Source organism: Phyllostomus hastatus, unplaced genomic scaffold (assembly GCF_019186645.2).
Source record: "Phyllostomus hastatus isolate PE091 unplaced genomic scaffold, TTU_PhHast_1.1 phas_scaffold_501, whole genome shotgun sequence".
NCBI classification, from domain to species: Eukaryota; Metazoa; Chordata; class Mammalia; order Chiroptera; family Phyllostomidae; genus Phyllostomus; species Phyllostomus hastatus.
This window is the reverse complement of record NW_025334033.1, coordinates 14,498,699-14,519,896: the sequence shown is the minus strand read 5'-3', so window position 1 is coordinate 14,519,896 and position 21,198 is coordinate 14,498,699. Positions and strand designations below refer to the sequence as shown.

The 21,198-nt window shown below is 44.1% G+C and overlaps 1 protein-coding gene across 7 annotated transcripts in view; it reads right to left on the bottom strand.

Moving 5' to 3' along the window:
- Window positions 1-21,198, bottom strand: part of SEMA6D (semaphorin 6D) — a 55,262-nt gene that overhangs the window by 12,759 nt on the left and 21,305 nt on the right. For all 7 annotated transcript variants that reach the window (XM_045822990.1, XM_045822992.1, XM_045822995.1 and 4 more), the window contains exons 2-7: window positions 1,933-2,095; window positions 1,432-1,543; window positions 814-874; window positions 632-694; window positions 422-523; window positions 100-190 (exon numbers count right to left, since the gene is read on the bottom strand). In XM_045822990.1, the coding sequence (XP_045678946.1) occupies window positions 100-190; window positions 422-523; window positions 632-694; window positions 814-874; window positions 1,432-1,543; window positions 1,933-2,041 (538 nt within the window). In that variant the 5' untranslated portion in view covers window positions 2,042-2,095. The remainder of the gene's footprint in view (window positions 1-99; window positions 191-421; window positions 524-631; window positions 695-813; window positions 875-1,431; window positions 1,544-1,932; window positions 2,096-21,198) is intronic.

Genomic DNA, 21,198 nt, shown 5'->3' with positions numbered 1-21,198 from the left:
GAGTAGCTATCTTAGTTTGGAGTTTTTCTCTTCCTTTAAATTCCTTTTGCACCTTCAATGTCATTAATCATTTATATTCATCACACTAAAAGATCTTACCAGCAAAAAGGGCAACATTGGTTTGTCTGGCATCAAACGGGCATCTTGCCAGGCCACTAATTTCTTCCCCATCATACTCCAAGGTATTCAACTGCAAAAGAAAAATAAATAGCTAGTGTCACATCTGTTCAATGTACCTGTTTGAAGGCAATATTGTTTTATTTGTACTAAAATTCTACTTGAAGAATTCTGTCTTTATTTTTCCATAGTGTTAGAGATAAAACAATTACTAGGTTATAGTAGCAAGGGTTCAACTTTAACAGCATGGTAGTAAAGGAAGAAAAATTAATGAAAAAAAGCACATTATATAAAGTATACTCACCCTATAGTATCTACACATGGGATTAAATGCATTGGTACCACATACAAAAACCATCTCATCGTTTCTTGGAACAAATACTTTAATAAAGTTGTGGCATTCATCCTAAAAAAGGTAATAATGACATTGATGTTAGACATTCCGTATGCTGACATTGTAGGGTCAAGACCACAGAAAGAACGAATGTGGCAGGCACTCGTCTGTTTTACTCACTTTATGTTTGCCTTTCATAGCACAGTTTTCTCGATCCTGTTGCCTTGACCGCCACGTCAGCTTCTGCATTAACCAAGCAACACCAAAGTCCAGTTTTTAACTATGAAAATTCTGAGAGGGGTGGGGGGCATTTTCCAAGTTGTGAGGGAATGCAAATAAATTTGCCAACTACACGAGCTTACCTTGGTCGGTATTACTTCTGTTTTGGGGATTTCATTTAAGTTCACTGTATAAACTTGATCCCTATTGGAAGCAAGGCAGTAAGTCATATCATGTGAATGCATAAAAATGTTAAGCTGCTTCTTATTTTATTTTCACAGATCTGCTTTTATTGTGTCTTAGAGATCATTTGGATTTTCTCTGTCTCCAGCAAAGTCAACAAAGGGTACTTTTTCATTAGTGAGAAGCTTTTATATATCACTATGGCTAGGGAGCAAAGAAAACTCTTCTCTCCAGGCGTGGGTCAAACCGCTGCTTGTGTTAGCATAGGCATACTTCTAATATTTGCTCGAATAATTCCAAGTTAAAAAAGAATAAAAAAAGATTATTTTCCCCTGCTGCTTTAGGAATAAAGAGCGATGTATCCTTTCTTGATGGCAGTAATGAAACTGCGCCGCTGAAGGGTTTTGCTCTGCGTTTTGTTCCTGGTGCACAACACTGACTCTTCTCTTTGAATATTTTTGGCTACTTGCGATTTTTGATCACAATCACATATTAGTTTTTCATGAACTAGACACATTAATGCAAGCACCACAAGAGAAAAGAATTTTAATCTAATAAACCAATGAGAGGAAAATTACCTGCCAGCAATATAAAGTGTGTCTCGAATTTTCAGCATCAGCTGAAAGTCCAGCCTGTGCTGAGATTCATTGCCTGAAGGGCGTCCTCTAAAAACCGGATATTGCCTTGAATCTGCAAGTAAAAATGGGCTAAACCATCAGTCAGGATTATGGAGCTAAAGAATCAATATACAGCATTGATTAACTGTATATACTAGTTGTAGAAGGGTTTTAACCAAATTCCTCTCTTCGGATCTTGAATGTAAATGAGTAAGAGATGGTAAATGCCAGCAAATGGTCTTTTTCTTTTAACTGAAAATATATAACCTATATGTGGGCTGCTTTAGAAAAGCACCCAACAAAATTGTCCCATTTTCTCCAAACACAATTGGGGATAAATTAATACGTAAAACACTTTTAAAACATACATATAATTCTCTTTCTAAAAACAAATACCTTAAAGAAATCAAAACCAGAACATCTCCCTTCTTAGAAAATGGGGATGTTCTTGGGATTACTTACAGTGATAGTCAACCGTGTTGAGGGGTTCATCATCTTCAGGGAAGCTGACTGCCCTCAACCGGGAGATCATCAGGAGCAGCATGTAGGCACAGAGCAGGGAGAACCTCATGGTGGGCCACTGTCAAGTCAGAGCAGCCTCTCCTCAGGAATCCCACTTAGCTACCTAGAAAACAAAACAGTTTGAAAAGACCTCTATGCTGTGATGAACCTGTTTTCTTATTTGTAATCAGCTCAGTGTTCACCACCAGCTCTCTCCAATGCCCTCCTCCCACCAGGAGGCCTGGCCACGGTGAAGGAGGTATCTCTGAAAACACAGGCAAAAGACGGCAGCGGGCCAGTCCTGACTAAAGCACCTGCTGGGCATATGGACGTTCTAGAGAAATCTGCAAAGAGTTTTTGAGGTAACTATGTATGTCATCACAGCAAAATCCCCAGAACCACAAACAGAAATGCTGGCTGCTGACTTGGCAAGAAGATGGGCAATGTTGGGATTAGAATTTTAATTAAACTCCAATCTGCTTCCCTGCCCCCAGCCCTGAAATACATCCAGTAGAGCTCGCCTCTGCCCCTCACAAAATGCCCAGGCTGCCTCGCAAATATCTGGAGAGCTGAGGGTCCTTTCGTCCCTCATCTGATCTTTGCTTAAGGCATTGCCAAATTCCCAGCATTACTCAAGCCTGAGCCCTAAATTCTTAAGTAGAACAGTCCCCTAAGCTTAGTAATACCAACATGGAAGCAATGACATGAATGACCTTGAATCAGGGTGAAAGGGAATTAAAAGAAATGAAATGATTTCACGATCAATCAATCACGCAAAGCAGGGCAGGGATGAGGCAGCACAGCTGCCGCCAGACCACTGGGGATGTCTACACTTTTACATAAAACCATTTGGACGCAAACCAATGCCCTAAGTACGCCCGTCCTCTTAGCTTTATTGAACTTTAGAGCCACAGGGGGCCTTAGGGACCATCTAGTCCAACCTCCTCATTTTTCAGATGAGAAAACTAAGGGCTGGAAAAATGAAGGGACTCACTGAATTCCATGAAGCTGTTTAGGGAAAGAGTTGAGTCCAGACTCACATCACCTGAGTCCCCACTCAGGCTCTTTTCATCAAATTAGATGATGGGTTTTTGTCTTCAAAAGTATTGCATTACAAAACATCTCTCTGGGGTAGTGAATACATTCATTATTTTTATTGAAGTGGTGTTTCACAGGTGTATGCATATGTTAAATTTTATCAAATCATACACTTACATATGTGTAATATGTTCTGTCAATATCTCGACAAAGCTTACAGCATTAATTGTATACTATTAAGTGTCAAAATTTTTTTAAAAAATCTTTAAATGCTGTCATTTATTTTTTTATTTTTTAAAATAGATTGCAATTCCTTCTTTTTTTTAAAAGATTTTTATTTATTTATTTTTAGAGAAGAAAGGGAGGGAGAAAGAGAGAGAGAGAGAACATCAATGTGTGGTTGCTGGGGGTCATGGCCTGCAACCCAGGCATGTACCCTGACTGGGAATTGAACCTGCGACACTTTGGTTCCCAGCCCACGCTCAATCCACTGAGCTACGCCGGCCAGGGCTAAATGCTATCATATATTAAAAAAATAAATTAGGGCCCTACTGGGCCAGTGGATTGGGTATTTTTGTAAAACTGTAAATGCTGCACTTTCCAATAATATCACCCCTTCCTCAACCAAAATAGTCACTTACAACTACTGTATGGAACAGTGAAAACATTAAGGCTTGTCTTCAGTTTCATGTATCTAAACTAAGAACTTTAGGGGAGAGGATAAGAATCACTTCAAATTCTGGGGGATTCCAGGCACTCAACCAGGCACTTACCATGCTTCTTTTATCTTCTACATATTAAACACACAGACACATAGCACCCCATGCAATACCTCATTATTTCTCTTTCTCACTGAAGTACAAGCCAAGTCTATGTGAGTTTTAGAATCCTAGTTTTACAAAAAAGAAAGAAAAATATTTCAATAGAGTTTTTCTTCACAGATAAGTAATCCAGCAATAAGTTAGCGGGCTCCGGGCAGTGTCATTCTGTACTCAGGTGAAAGAGTGTGGACTTTGCTGGCAGTCTGACTTGGATAGAACTCAGTCACTTACTAGCTCACTGACCCGGCAAAATTCCCTTAATTTCTCTCAGCATTAGTTTTTTTTTAATGTCTAATATGTGGATAATACCACCTTCTCCACAGGGTGAAAAAGAACTAAATGCCTTGTACATCCAGATTCTGAGCAAAGTTAGTCCTCCTCACCCATTTCCCATACCATGCATGTGACCAAGCTGATCAGAACAGTCTGAGAAAGGTCTGGGAAAAAGATGTCATAAAATGTTAAAGGTATTTGGCCAAATTTCTTTTTCACAAATGAATAGTTATTTTAAAATACTAAGGAATTATTTTTAGAATACATGTTACAACTTGAACCCTTATCAAAACTGGAAAAACAAGTGAAAAAGAAAAACCAACAATGCTACCCTCCTCAACGACTCTGACGACTTGGTTCTAGTCTTCTTACCACACGCACCTATTTCCAGTCATGACAAGATGACCTCTTTTGACCCATCACTTCTCCTGAAGCAATGTCTTTCTGTCTTGCTTTGCCGCAGTGTCTGGCCATTTATAAAGACCCTACAGGGTTGAAGCAGTATGAAAATACAAAACATTGCCCTAAAAAACAAATTGTTAATGACATTAATCCCAAACTTCATTCTCTGGAAATAAAGTCACTGATGTTTCTGCAGGGTGTCGGGGGAAAAAAACTAAGAAACATCAATCAGTCCTGAAAAAAAATAGAAATAACCGTGTGAAAACAAGAAGATAGTTCTGTGAATCTTTTCCCACCAGGACAGGTAAGTGAATGGTTCACGTCATGGGGGCAGAGCCTGATGCCGCAACAGCAGAGCAGGGAGGGGTCCCGCCAGGAAGAGTGTCTGTCACAGCTACCTGTGATTCCCGTAATGAGGCTGAGGGTGAACTCACTGCTGACTCACTGGCTAGCACCAAGCTGCTGGATGAGTGATCATTTCCTATAACTCATCCACCTGACATGGCAGAAGGCAATTTCTCCTCAGACCCTGCCCCCTGCCAATCTCATCCTCCAAAAATAAAGCCTCACAACTAATTGCTTCCTGTCCCTGAATACAGCCATTTTTAAGAATACTTTTAGATTTGCCATAGAAATTATAAATGGAAGTATTTAATGTAAAATACATATCAAAGTAAGGCTGAATGGGGGAGGGAAAGATCTGGAAATACCTGAGAGAAAGGTACCAGGAAGGAGATTTATTTGCATGTAAACCCCTCAGACTATATAGATCTTACCTTACTAAGGAAGTATCTCAGAATTCTAGGGCTCAGTAAAATCATGAAAGCAGTTATGCTGAAAGGGGGCCAGTTAAGAGGCAGGACAAAATGTTGGAAAAAGAACATAGTCATGGGGTTAGAATAATCCAGGTTCAAGCTTACGTGTGCCATTTCCATCCTGGCTCTGGGACTTGGCTTAAGTACACCTAACCTCTCTAAGCTTCAGTTTCCTCAAGTGTAAAATAGAAATAATTACATTTTCTACCTCATAGGCTCTTCTAAGGATTAAAAGAGATAATCTATATAAAATATCTAACACAGAACCCAGTCCACAGTAAGTCTCTAGGAAATTTTTGTGAATATTATGATGACGGTCATTGTTATAGCTTTGGGGCAAAAATGCAAACACAAAAGTGGGGAGGAGAAATATTTACCCTTTTGTCTTATACAACTATTTGCAAAACTGTTTATGCATGCCATCATAACAATGCTAGGGGATTAAGGCACAGCTTCATAGACGCAGATGCCTCCAAGGAGGAGGAAGGAACCACCTTCCTATGTGTAAGATTATGGTAAAGAACATAACTATATTATGTTATTCCTTTCAGTCAGAGAACAGAGATACCGCAGGATATTTTGTCATTTTGGGTATTATATCAGCTTCTCCCACATATCCCTGAGGTTAAAGCCAAATAACAACGAGGAAAGTTCTCAAAAGGAGTGTAGAGCTACCAAGACAGCCAGACTCTGAGTGGCAGGATCCTTGAGAGAAGGGTGGTAGAAGGAAAGGGACCCCACACTTGGCACCTGATTTCACATTATGGGATTTGCCAATTCTTAAACTGTGTACAGATGAAAGAGCCGTTATTAAAAAAGCCAAAAGTCTGGCAGTCTAAAGCTGAGGGCCCACCAGGAAGGGGTTCTAGTAAATATCTAAAGGCTCTCACCTGGGTCTCTGAAGATCTATCCCTCCAGGAGAGGGGGGAAACATGAGATAGGCCAAACCTTACAAAACTCCAACTTGATCTCCAGTAAGCTAAGTCCTAGATTGGATAAATGGTGTCTCCTCCTAGTCTAGCTACTTGCAGAAAAGAAAGAGTGAACCTTCTCTAGACAACAACAGTATGATCCAGAGACTATGGTTTTTTACATAACATGCTCAATATCAATCAGCAATTACTCGACATTTTAAGAGTTAAGACTAAGACAAAAAATAAAGACAATAGAAATAGACCCATGGGCAAATACATATTACTTGATATAGATTTAAAAAATAACTGTGTTTATTTTGTTCAAGAAAAAGGATAAGATGGAAAATTTACCAAAGAAATGGAACCTATTTTAAAAGAATTAAATGGAGCCCTGACTGGTGTAGCTCAGTGGATTGAGTGCAGGCTGGGAACCAAAGTGTCCCAGGTTCAATTCCCAGCCAGGGTACATGCCTGGGTTGCAAGCCATAACCCCCAGCAACCGCACATTGATGTTTCTCTCTCTCTCTCTCTCTCTCTCTCTCTCTCTCTCTCTATCTCTATCTCCCTCCCTTCCCTCTCTAAAAATAAATAAATAAAATCTTTAAAAAAAGAATTAAATGGAAATTATACAACTAAAAAACACAATAACTAAAGCTTCTTAATAGATTTTTTTAGTAACAGATTTCTTGCAGCTGAAGAAAGGATTTGTCAACTGGAAAATGGGTTATCAGACAGAAACATGGAGAGCAAAAAAGGTTGGAAAAAACAGGTAAGAGAGTAAGAGACACACAGGAGCTTTGGAAATTTCCAGCATACTGGAACCCCTGAGAGTGGAGGGGAAGGGAGGGAGGAAGGTAGGGAGGGGGGAAAGAGAGACAGAGAAAGAGAGAAAGAGAGAGAGAGAGAGAGAGAGAGAGAGAGAGAGAGAGAGAGAGAGGTAGACAGAAGCACTATTTGACAAGATAATGGCTGCATACTATTTCAAAACTGATGAAAGACCATAAGTCATACATTCCAGAAACTCTAAGAGCTTCTAAATACAAAGAAAAACACCCTTAAACACACCATAGTCAAGATGCTGAACACAATGACAAAAAAAGTTAAAACTGAAAGATATATTACCTTCAAAGGAGAACAATACTGACAGCTGACTTATCAATAGAAACAATGGAATCCGGTAAACCATAGAGTGACATTTTTAAAGTGCTGAAAAAGAATACATTTCCAGCTTAGAATCTATTGCCAGTGAATATACTTTCAACAATGAAGGAAAAATAAAGATGTTTTAGACAAACAAAAACAGAGAGATTTGTTGCTAGCACACCCAAACTAAAAGAAATACTAAAAGGGATTCTTCAAGCAGGAGAATTTACAGGGTTGGTTAATACAAGTTCTTTTTATGGTTACAGCCCAGTGGCCACATTTGAGATTAATGAATCCCAGATAGAGAAATTGGTATATAATCCTTGCCTCCCTGAAAGCTACATTAATTCAAAGGAGATGCGAATTCAGAAATGGAGGAAGCCGACTCTATTCCCACACCCAAGAACCCAGGAAGAGACCTTGCTGCTTGTAAAGCTCTCCCCTGGCTCTCTTCTGGAGAGGCCGCTTCTCATATTCCATCTACCCCTGATCTGAAAGTGGCGTCAGTCCTCCCTGTTTCCCAATGATTCTTCCAGTTTCTGGGCTTCCATGATCTTAGAAAAAATCTTTGCTTGCTTGAGGCTCTGCCTCTCCTCCTCTCTTTTAGCTGATAACTTTCTAGTCTCTTTCTCTAAGAAAGACATTCCAAAGACTTTAGTAGACCGGGTGCGTGGTTCCACTCTGGGACTTGTTATCAGCCTTGCTTCCTCACCTCCGAAACCACAACATCAAGCATTATATGCTTTGCTGCCCATCTCTTGTTTTTCCAGCCTGCTTGTCTGACAACTTTCACCATGACTGCTTGTCCTTCTTATCAGGACCTTCTGTCCTACTAACTAACTGCTCCACCCTTTTTCCAATTTAATAGCCTTCCTGAATCTTGACAATTTTACGCATCTTACCTATAATAGTTCATAGTCACTCATTTCAATAATACATTTGACTATACTTTAGATTCCCTCATCTTTTGTCTCTGTGTCAGCCTTTCTTGCAAAGTTCTTACCCTGGGTGAGCTTGGCCATTCTCCTTCCGCACCCGTCTCAATGCAGCTGAGCCCTGTGAAGACAGCCACGCTCAGGGGCAATTTGGTAGTGACATCACAGCATTTTTGATCACCAGCTACAGATAGTTCTCTAAAACTCCGTGAGGATTCCTATGTTTCTCTATTAGATTTGCTTACTCTCCAAATCAGAAAGTGCACTTTTTTTCCCCATTTTCCTCAAGGCCCTCATCAGTTCTCTCTCCTTACTCTACTGTAATCTTCCTCCTGCCCTCCGCTCCTCCCTTCCCCAGCTACTTCACATACAAAATAAAAGCTACAGACAGGAACTTCCTCCATACCCGCCTCCCGTTACTAAATATATCAACTTATCAGCATCTTCATCTAGTTTTTCCTCCTTCTCTCCTGTTTTAAGAGAAGATTTCATTCCCTAACTCCTCTCCACATATTTAAACCCAACCTCTCTGTCTTTCCTAAAACAGAAAAAACATCCATTTCTGTTTTCTCTCTCTAAATATTCTGTAACTTTGTATTGATTAAATACTATACACCAGCACTTAAATTTGCCAAATCTCTCTCATCTTAAAAAACAAAACAAAACAAAACAAAACAAAAAACCCAGGCGTAAATAAGGCCCAGTGCCCCCAGATCCTCTGCAGCCACCACCTATCTCTTTCGCTCCATTCACAAACACTGGAAAAGTTTTATGTCCACTGTTGTCATTTCCGCACCTCCTACTCATTCTTCTACTTCCTGTTTAGCTCCTCTCTCAATAAGGCCTTTCAGTAAAGTCACTGCTGGCCTCCAGGTAACTAAATTAAACAGCCCTGTCTCATGTAATTGCTCAACAGCTCTAGAAACAAATGAGTGTCCATAGCTTTTCGAAACATTTCCTTTCCCTGCCTTCCTTTATGTCACATTCTCCTGCCCTTCACCTACCTTTCCGTCTGCCCCTTGTTTGCCTCCCATTCATTTTCTAGATGGAGTGAGAATTATGCTTTTTAGAATGTGCCTTCAGATAACCTCATAATTCAGTAGCTTCCCACAGCTCTCAGGAGACAGCCCAGATGTCCACGGTGTGGCCTCCCATGTTCCAAGTCCTGTCTCCCCCTTCAGTCTTCACTTGGGCTTCCAAGCACCTGGGCTCTGTATCTGGCCTGGATCATGTCATACCACTTACATCCACCCAGCTTTTTCTTCTACTCTCCTCTTGGGTGGCCCTTCTTCTCTCCTAATCTTGGCCTGGCTAAATCCTCCTGATTTGTCAGGGCCTAGGGAACCTTCTTCTCAGTCCCTTGGGGCAAGCATTTCTCACAGTTGTCAGTTCTTGAGACAACTTCGAATGAGCAGTGAAGGAAGCAATAATCCAAAGAACTAGTCATGTGCCCTGAATCGCCAAAGCCCTGCTGAATCTCTCAGGGGAAGATTAGCATTTTGGATTCTTGTCTAATTTAGATTTATTTAATGCTGTTAAATAAACAACGACAACAACAAAAGAGGGCAGGAGACCCACAGAGGGTGGACACCCTATTCCCAGAAGGCAGCACTCACTTGTTTTAGTTGAGAGTGCTGTGAACTACAGGAGAGAATGGGGGCACAACCAGACCTGCAGCAAGAGGGGCCCCATTCACTCCACAGTCCGTGAAGCTCCAGGGTGCATCGTTCACACGGTAGTTTGCACGGTACTTGATGGGAATGGCAGCCCCTGGAAATACAAGGCTTACAGGTCTACCATCCAACAGCCCTACATGATCAAATGGAAGAGGAGCAAATGATGGGTTTAGGTAGACCGAAAAAAGAGCCAAGAGAAACAAGTTAGTTGCTATTCCTTGGAGCCTACAGAGAGACGGTTGTAACTGAAGGTCATCATGAAAGAGAGGCTTATATTTCCACAACATTCGTATGTCTAAATTCTAGGCAGTGTGTTCTCTGTAAGGCTGTGGATTGTAATCAGTGCGCAACATCAGTATTTAATCAGAATGGTATGGTATCCAGGCCGACAGTATAACCTCTGGTGTATAAGAAGGTGAAAAGGGACGATGAACCACCACTAGATACACATGGGTTCCAGGAAGCTCATAAGTAAAGCTGAGGCAAGGGCCTTTCTGAGCAGTCTGCACAGCTGCCTGCATCTAGGCTCCCCAAGTGACTCAACTGATGAGGTCTCTTGGGAGAGCACTGGCTTTCTCATTGAAGGAATCTCTACTGCTACCCCACCCCACCCCCACAATCCTCTCCTGCATACAGGCTTGGGGACCGTGTGCCATGAATTAACAATATATCCTCCCATACTCTGGGCCAGGAAGAGGTGGCTGAAAGGCCCTTAACTCCAAGATCCTTCCTCCCTCTGGGAGCTTGGGTGCTCAGCAGAGACAGAGGCTCCCAGCACTGCTATGTTGATGACACCTTATAGTTAATCACACAAAACTTTGCCCCACGGCACATTGAAGAAATGACAGCAGCTCTCTGACTCCCCCTCCTCGGGGCTGAAGCCCTGCTGATGGATCAGAATCTGGCAGGACGTGCACACTGAAGGAGCAGGGAGAGCCGCCCTGGGGGCCTGGGACTCAGAACCGTGAGGAACGTCTCAGAGATCCTTCTGCTCCCACCGACAACGGCAGCAGGGGAGGAAAGGGCCCAGGTACCAGGAGGTCTGGTGTCATGGGTTGGCTGTGTCACCACAACAGGTCACTTCACTTCTCTGGCTTGAGTTTCTACATGTGATCAAAGGTGGGAGGAACACTGTTTTCACTCTGAGTTTCTACATGTGATAAAAGGAGTGTAGGAACACTGTTTTCACTCTGAGTCCACGATCTCCTTCCAAGGGCTGGAAGGGAAAATCCTACATCCCTGACCTACTCGGGTAAAGGTCTTCATGTAACGCCCACTGCTTCTCAGGTTCCTTCTCCTCTGCCTGCATTCCGGCCTCTCCAGTGGCCCCCAAACAGACAGCGAGCCCCGGTTCTGGAGGCTGCCTCCATTATCTCCCCATCTCTCACCAGCGTCTCCAGCGTCCTTGAGTGCGAGCCCATCATCTCCATTTTCTCACTTAAAGCAATACTAACCCATGTCAGTCTAACTTCTGCTCTTGCCCATCAACACCTAAATGCCAAAACTACTCAAGCCTCATTTTAAATCTTTCATTTCCCTGAGGAATTTAATCACGTTGGTCCCTCCATCAGATCTTGAAACTGTACCTTTGACTTTCATCGTTGTCTCTCTCTAGCCACTCCTTTGCAGCAGCCTTCCCAAACTCGCCCAAACACACGAACACTTACACGTGCTTCCTCCTGGCTCTTTTGAGTTTCACCCAACGTTACACCCGCCTTCTTCACCACCACCAGTGGACTGAGGAATCCCAATTCCCAATGTCCAGCACAGCCCACATCCTTCAGTCCAGATCCAGCTGTTCAACTCTCTGCTATATATTCTGACCTCAGCAAAACATAGGCAATTTAAATTTGGTATGTGCAGAACTGAACTTAAGAGACTTCGCCTGGACTTGTCCTCCTGCTCAGTCCCCCAGAGAGCACAGACTCTGAGCTCAGAGTGCCTGGGTTCAAATTCATGTACTACCACTTACCAGCCACTGAGCCTTGGGGATGCCTGTTACTTCACTTCTCACAGACTCAAGTTTTCCTACCTGATTATAGCACTAATATTATAATTTTTTCAATGAAATAGTCTGTGTAAAGCATGTAGCCAAACCCTTTGCACCTGGTAAGGATCCAATAATTACAGCCGTTATTAATATTCTTGTTGATGCTTTTGATATCCTACTTATAGTCACGTGAGCCTTAAACCTGGGTGTCATCCTAGATTGCCCCCTTTCTATTATCCTCTCTTTCCAAATTATCAGTATGTCCCATTGATTCTTTCTTGTCATTGTCCCAGAGTCCACTCTTAACTGGTTCCTGCTTTCCTAGACTTCTACCTCATCCTCCACAAAGCCACCAGAGCGACCTTTCCAAAGCACAGTGTCATGTTATTTCCCTGTCTGAAGACACTTCCATGGTGCCCAAAGACCTATATGATAAAGCCCAAATTCATTTCCAAGATTTACAAAGTTTTCCACAGTCTGATTTCTTGCCAGCTTCTGTCTCAGCAATCAATGCTTCCCCACCTTAATCTCAAAGCAATGTCTTCTGTATACACCATTTCCTCTCAAAAGCCCTTCCTGGAAACTGTCTACTCACCAGCTCAAAATGTCCCCAGACATCTCCCCTCTCCCATTCTTCCTCCTACCCCAAATCCCTCTTCCTTGGCCACACTGCTCTCCTCAAGATAGCTGATCATACTGTGATACCATGTAAATACTTCTGTACAGAACTTATCACTTCCTAGTGATGTTAATGTATTTTCACATTTGCTCTGTCAGACTGGGCTGCTTGAGGAAGAGAGTACATCTTCCTCACCCTCCTTGTCTCCAGCATCAGGCACAGGGCCTGGCACCTCGGAGGTCCTTAGTCAGTATTTACTGAACAGAGGAAGGAATAAGTGAAGGAAGTGGCACACGTGACTGGACTTGGCCGCTGCACAGGTTCCACATCACGAACACCTCCCCACCATCACCCCGAACACCTGAGCCGCCCGCTGCGTGCCTACAGCACTGGCACACAGTCCTCGCTGGCTCTCTGTCCATGAGTTTCCAGTGCTGCAGAGCCATGGGGTTCTCACAATCAGCAACAGATGCCTCTTTTCACACGGACCCATCATTAACAAAGTGCTCTTTGATGCGAAAGAGATGGGCAACACAGGCCAAAGGAGGAAGTGATTTCTGTCACCTCCCAGAACAAAGGAAAGTAGACCCATTCCTGAGATTAAAGGGCAGGACATACTGGGCTGGCAGAGAAGGAAGCCTATTTGGCTCCCTGCGACCCAACAAACAAAAATAAAATAAAAATCAGCTTGCCTAATGGCTGGCTGATGTTGGGGTTTCTGCGATGGGAAATTCTTTTCTTTGGCTGTTAGCCTTTTTTCCCCAGTTATAAAGTAAGTAGTGTTAGAGTGTAGTATAAGCCAGAAATCCGTATGAATACATTCATAACTTCTTTTTCTTGCAGCCACATCCTGGTGGAAAAGGAAAGAAAGAAAGGTGGCAGCAGATACCACGGAAGGGAGGCAAGGGCACACTGTGGAGTCCAGAGTCTGCCGGGTTCTTTAGTATTGCCTTGTTTTTATCACCAATGTTTTCCTCAAAGTTAGGGCAATTGTGTTTATTTTAATTATATTTTGCATGCATGAGGAAAGCTGTCTATTTAAAGGAGCTTCCTGGAAATTAAAGCAGCTCTTACTGAAGATTTTCACTTTAAGTCTGAATTTTCAATGCTTCTGGACAAATATTAATAATTCAAAGGGAAATTGAACTGAAAAGGAACTGGGCAGGAAGGGACACAAAACAGGATCTAACCTGTCTTTGCCAAATTCTACGCAAATCTGGACAGGGATCCCCAAATCGGGCCTCTGATCAGCACCATGGCTCTGGGGAGCAAAATCCTAGTGACAACCTGTCTACAAGTTTTGGCCTGTCCACCCTTACTGAAATCAGGTAACATTTTAAAGCTAAAACATCCTAGAAACAGTCTTCACTTACAATGAAAAAAACACAAGAGACTAATGAGCCCTGTCTCCGAGCAGAGAGAGTCTGCTACCAGGCAGATGACACCATGCATTAACTTCTCGAGAGATAAAAATGAGGACTTGCTTCATGAAAATATAAAACACAGGAAACTTCTACAATCACAAAAGAAAAACAATAGATGGCAGAAGGGGACAGAAATGAGCACAGCTATGTGTCGTTTTTTCAGGAGGGCCATGGGGCTTTCAAAGACTAACTAGTAACAAGAGAAATTACAAGCCTTTTCCTTTGTTGTCTTCTCCATAGAGTGGTCCCAGTGGAGGTGGGGGGGTGGGGCACGCTGCTGCCCTTCGACTTCCAGGAAAGGAACCATCCCAGACAAAGGAAGGGCCAGGGTTCCAAGGGATGAGTGAAGACGCCAAAGGACTCAGCCTGTCTTTGGAGCATCGGATTATTCTACCAGATGACCTGCTGGGGCTGCCATATGGCCTGTGTGTGACATTCTGTTCAGGGTAATAGGGCCTGGGTCCATGCCTGGTTCTGCCCTCTGGGCAGGGATCACAAAAGTCGAGGCTGTTTGTTCTAATTCTGCTGACTTGTCTGATGCCACCACTGTGGAGCCGCGGCTTTCAGCATCCTCCACTGTGCCTTTTCAGGTTTTCAAAGAACATGACTAATACCCAGGTGAAGAAGGTCTGCGCATGGGCTGTGGCTGCTGCTCCTCCTGGGAGAGAGTAAGATAAATTAAGGGACTTAGGATCCCAGAGTGGTAAAGCCAGCGCAGCACCCAGGTGTCACAAGAGTGCAGTGATCTATGTTTATCATCACTGCTGACGACAAGAGGAATTTGCTGTGTATGAAGGAGCTCATGTCTTCTCGTTTTATATTCTGCAAACCACCTCACCCGAGGTTCCCAGGTGATGTCATGGTTTGAAACAGTGGATGAAGGGTTCACAGAAGGGTTAAACAACTCTGAGAAAGAAAATGGTCTTAAAAAAATTTTTAAAGCCAAGAATTCCTGGTCCAAGCCCTGTGATTTTTGGTTACCAAAAATATGGCCTTTGTATATGCCTTCTGCATTTGAAAACATAGTAACAGTTGTTTGTCTATGGCAAATGTGGAGAATGATTACTAATTGTTCCAAAGGCTCTAGTAAAGCATTATCACTGTCCCTGTTCCCTTAGAAAATTCAGTTGATTTGTTTTTAAAAACATACTTTCTGGGTGAGGAGGACACGGGACTCACTACTGTTACAGCTCCCTATTAGTGAGTGTGTGTGTGCGTGTGTGTGTGAGCGCACTCATATATGTGTACATGGGCGTTCTGTCCTACTGATGAAAGTGAGATCCCAGGGACTAAGGCTCAGTCCCACAGCCATGAAACATGAAGCTGTAACCACGAGTGAGAATAAGTAACCCAGGTGAATATTACAGTAAAAGCTCTCTGAGGGCCCACACTGGGCCTGAATCAGTTCAAGGTGACTCACCTATAGACCTTTGTCTGGACTTCATATCTGATACCTGACCTTTCCATACCCCTTGGGTCCAGAGACAAAAAAGGGAGTTTAGGCAAATTGTTATCAAGAGCTGATTTTTCTAAACTGACTAAACACCCAGAGGACGTGAGAAACACTGGGCCCTTCCTCCTATGAGCTGTGGAGTCTACCTGGAGGCGAAGCAGTGCAGCACCTACGTGCTCACAAACACGAACTCCGGAGCTTGAACACCTAGGTAGGAGTTCCGGCTCTTCCACTTAACTAGCTACGATCCTGCCTCTGGTTCTGTAACCGCAAAATAGATTTCTGTAGACAATAAGAACTAGGCCCCACAAAACCAGGTTCACAAGCGATCGCACAAACAGGAGGCCTTGGCGGGAGCAGACAACCGTACGCAGAGGCTTCTCTTAGGCGTTCTGCATGTGCGGATTCAAGGATTCCACAACAAACCAGCTGCCGCCTCTCTGCCTCTGTATGTGCTGCACCCACCACCTGGAATGCGCTTCTGGTCCTTTCTTCTTCCTGCCCTTGAGCAAGCTGATGACCTGCTCTGTACCTCGGTTTCCCTGTCAATTGGGGAGCATACTAGCAGCCACCTCACAGAGTCACTGGGGATTACACAAGTTAGAGTATCCTAGGATGGCTGGCATGTGCGCGCACCAGGAAACCTGTTCGGGGCTGAAGGCATGGAGGAAGGGTTGTGTGGTTCTAGTGCTTCAAACATCACATCACCCTTACCTACACTTATTCTTGCCTCTCTTTATGAATCACCCCGGGGAGATGTTAATCTTTTCCCAGACAGCAAACACACCTGGAGATAACAGTCAGTTAAGAAATCTGGATTCTACTCTTACTCAGCTTCTGAGAAGCCGCGAGGCCATAAGATAGCCAATTCACCTCCTCCAGCTTCAGTTTCCTCACCTATGCAATGAGAGGTTGGGCTAGAATCTCAGTAATCTCGAAGGCCCCCTCCAAGTCAGTAGATTCTACGAGTCTGAGTTTGGTGTCTGGGTCACAAACTGTTCTTTATGAAAAGTAAAATGACTCTCAATTTACACTTCTAAAATTTTCCTATAGCATTGGCGTTGCCTAGGATACAGAGTGCACTGTGCTTCTTCTGAAGCCCCAGACAGGAGGCCGCCACGGTCCTGCTGCTGATCTGTCACCACAAACGGGCTTTGTAGTGCAAACGGACTGATGCGTTGAACACTGAAGGAGTCTCCACTGGCACTTACAAACATGGACTTGGCATTCAGATGGTGTCCCGGATGGGATGGCAGAGAATGCATTTTTTCCCCTCATAGTCATGTGGCCTTGGGAAATGCTGCCTCTAGCTTCCCTGGACCCAAGGGGTAAAGTGGTGTAGGCCCTCCCACAGTCAATAGGTCATTTCCAATTTCTTCTTTAAATTCTTCAATATGCTTGTGAGAAGCTCTGGTCAAGTACATCCAGGACCTCCTGGTTTCTTAGCCTTCCCCAAAGTACTCTGCAGCTGATGGAGGTACTTCATCAACTTCCGTGAGGGCGGGAATCACGGACTCCCTGGTCTCAGCAATGTTCATCACAGACCAGGGAGTGGCCAATGAGCTTCCACTTTTACAACATTTTTTGCTTTCCAAAGCAAACGTGCCTCATCTGTTTTGGTCCTCAAAGGTTTTGGGCAGAAATCTCTACTGAACTTCCTGTCAGCTTCACGAGGACAGAAGCTGACATCAGGTCTATTCTCTTCTTTATCTTTATAAACCACCATGGTTCTGGGTAACTGGTGTCTATTGAGAGAATGCTGGCTGAGTCAGCCGATGAATCTCCACTGTACGGAAGAAGAGTTAAAGAACTGCCTGAGGTTAGGCTGTTAATAAGAGGTTTCTGGAACACCTGTCTGCAGGTCCTCTGCTCTGTCACCTCAGTGGCTAATCTCAGAGAGGTTCCAAGTGGACTTGTGTGGACAGAAATAAAAACTAGGTTCCACAGTGATAGTCAGAAGTGATCTTACAAAGATGAGGCCCCAGCGGGAGCGGAGAACAGCAGCATTCAGATGATGCTCTGCTCCCTGTGCAGATTCTCCTAATTCCACAACGAACTGGCTTCTCCCACTCTCTGCCTTTGCCTGTGCTGCGCCCACCACCTGGAATGCCCTTCTGGTCCTGTCCTCTTCCTTTCCTCGGCCAACTCCTAATCAGAAACCACTTCCCACCAGGCTTTTCCCTCTTTTCCTCCTTCTGCCACCAAAATCTGGGCTTATTTTTATCAGTGCACGTACCAAACAATATTACATTTCCTTACTTTGTCGACTTCCTCTCCCCTCCCCAGCCCTACACTGTGAGTTCCTTGAGTGCAGAGACTGTGTCATAAATAAATTCCTTTAATAGTGGTTGATATACAGGTTTTTAACAATTGTTTGCTGGATGAGTTGTGACAGGCAAGACTGTACCTTATCAAGGAAAAAAAAAACTGAAAAATCTCCAAAGAGCATTTTTCCCACTGATCGTGAACTGCTAGCGAGGGTCACCCAGGTCTGCAGCAGTGAACATGGACAGCCCCTCAGAGGAGATTAAACCGCAGCCCGAGGGGAAGGCATTCCTCTGACAGCTGCTGACCTGACACAGTAAGACCCGGGCTCCCACTGAGCTTGCAGTAGTCGCTGGGTAGGCACAGAGGACTGCCAGCGCCCCAGTGTATGCATGCTCAGGCCCATTTCCTACAGCGGCCAGTGCCTTGGACCTGCGGTCACAGCCTCCATCCTAGTCACTGGAAGCATCCTGGGGAGGTAAAGAAAGGAGTGCTGCTTTAGACACGCCAACAGGCTGAACGCTAATGAAATGAGGTTAATTACCTTCGGAGGGGAAGGTGTGGCTGGCTTTCCTTACTCCACCTACCCTTTTTGCGGACTTGTGGCTCCTTGATAAAAGGAAAGGATTATAAAGCCGTGGAAGGTGGAGGGTTTGGGGTCTTTTGTATAAAGGGTACAGGGATCAAGTGGGTTTACAACCAGAGTAAGCAAATCCTTTATACAGATTTGGAGAAGAAACACAGAAGCACGTCTGGGTTTCCTCCCTCAGTTGTGTTCTATACAGAGCTGGGGAGAGAGGAGAGCTGTGTGCCTGTGTCGCACATGCTGAAGGTTCCAGGGTGCCTTCAAAGTGTCGGAACTCAAGGAGAAGCAGCTGTTCACACAGGCACAATCTCTAACCAATGGGCCTTTGGGGGGGGGGGGGGGTGGCGGCACTGCTTTCAGAGGTGCTCTAATCAGAAGTTCCCAGGCCCTGAGCTCTATCTCAGGTCAGCTGGTTACACCTTCTCTGCCCACTTGCATCTTTCTGGAGCATCCAACCTGCCCAAGGGACAGGAGGAAATAGAGGCCACTGAGAAGGATTGAAGGGACCCTGCAGCACGGGCATCTGTGCACCCCCCCTACACACACACTGTCACCTCTTTCGAGGTGAGATGAGGGAGCATCGCTGCTGACTACCTCGCTGTGGTTTTTCAAAGGACAAGTGAGAAAATGTGAACAAAAATACTTTGTAAATTGTAAAGGTGCTATAGAAGTGTGAAGAAGTAGTATTATTATCAGTGCTTTCTTTAGTCGAAGCTTGCCTCATCACAGTATACTGAGAGTGCTTATGCTTTGGCCCTAGTAAATGTTAGCCTTCCTATTTCCATGGAAGCAGGTACTCTACAAGTCTCAGCCCCACGCAGCCTCCTGCCGTGGAGTCCCACTGTGCTCTGTACCTGTACCACCTTCCAAGGCTTCTCTGACTGGCAAGTTCCTAATAGTGCCTTAGGACCCATCCCCAGTTTGAGCCCCTTTCCATCTCTCTCTGTGGTCTCTTTTTGCAACACTCCATCCATTTGGACTACAGGCTTACCATGCTGGGTAGCACTCACTGGCTGTCTGCTTACTTGTCTTTCTGATTAGACTGTGAGTTCCCGGGAGGGAGAATTGATGATGTATTGGTGGATATAAGCTTATGTGCCAATACATAAACCATTTCCTGTGCCTGTTCCACTAAGAGAGCAGTTTGCCTAACAACACTCATTTTTGTTTTCACGAGACACACCTGGAGTTATATGTAATACGCACGTGCTGGAGGCTGGAAAAGTAGAGACAATAATGATCATAACAAGCCATGGTTGAATGCTAAGCAAGCGCGAGGCATTGCGATAAGCACCCCCTAGGAGGTTGGTGCTATTTTTCCAAATTTGCAAATGAGGAAATAAAGAGGTAATCTGCCTTCAGTCACACAACCAAGCATCTCGGCTGTAGTGTCTATGGTCTTAATCACTGCACCAGAAAAAGGTAATGCAGAAGAAGAGGAGAAAGAGGGGTTTGTAATTTATTAAGACAGAAATACTGTCATATTTGTAGCTTGATTTTATTAGTATTATTTTAAGATACAGGCAGCACTATTCCCCCCATCCTATCCCTTCTTCTAGTCTAACTGTATGAGACAAATAAATAAAGTTCCTGTGAAACAATGAAACAAGAGAGGAGTTCTGTGTGGGAAGTGAGCTAAGATCCTGCCTCTGCAGGTCTTGGGAGCTAGTTTCCACCTCTTGCTCCTACCTCCCCCTTTGAAGTGCTCAGAGGCCTCTTCCCTACCATCTCTGACCCAACATCAAAGCCTTTCAGTTGTTTCCAGGAATGACAGGGCAGGGGGTACAGCAGCACACCCCCCCCCAAGGCCAGGGAACTCCCCTGCTCAGGTGCTCTTGTGTGGGAATGCAGTGAGGGTGGAAGGATGAGCTCCCAGGGCCCCTAGACCTCCCCAGTAAAGAGAAGCTCCCTCTGAAATCCCTTCTCAGAATGATGTGAGGGGCCTCATGTAAAGAGGGAAGTCTCCTCCTTTCCAAGCCCTGTCTACTTTCCTTACTTTCTATCTTCAGGGACCAAAAAGAAACCAGTGAAGGGTGAGGATTTCATCCACACCCTATACAATGGCTAAAAAAGCGACTGTCAGTGTGTGAAACCCAAGGAAGGACCCCTAGGATGACGGGTCATCTTCTCACCACGCTGGAACAGAAATACCTCATGCAATCCAATGAGGAAACACGGCTTAAAAATACCCTGGCTCCGCCGTCTATTAGCTATGGGAGCTCGGAAAAACTACTTCACCTTGCATCTGTAAGAAACAGAAAATAACTGGACTTGTTTTAAAGGGTTGTTCTGAGTGTTATAGACTTAATACACAGAAAAGCTTTAAAACCGTGCCTGGCAAATAAGTGCAGTAAGTATTAGCTATTAGTATGGTTATTGCTGTTAGTATCGTTAGCATCACTCTGCTTTCTCTCTCTCTGCGGTGTCCCCTCCCTTTTGTATGATACTCTAATCTTTCCTGAAGACCACATCTGGTGATTTGTGTTGTCTTCTATGTTCCAAATTTTCTCCTGGCATATTCTTTTGACGACTGGACAGAGGAGCTGCCTTCAAATAATTTCCTTTCCTTGGCACTAGTAATAGGAATGCCTAAATCAACCACTTAGCAATCAGGTGAGATTCTCATAAATATTAGCTCTCAGCATATTAGAAGTTAAGCATTTTCCCAGTATAAATATACCAAATACATTTAATGTCATTATTCTTCTCGAGCTGCATCGCACATGCAGGCCCACCTCTACTACCTGTCTTATTAGGAAAGAGCCCTGCCACAGATGACTAAAAAGCACTGAGACCCTGGGGCAGACGGGGGTGGGGCGGGGCCACAAGACACACCACTAGATTTCCAGGAAGGAAAAATCAGTCCAAGAGAC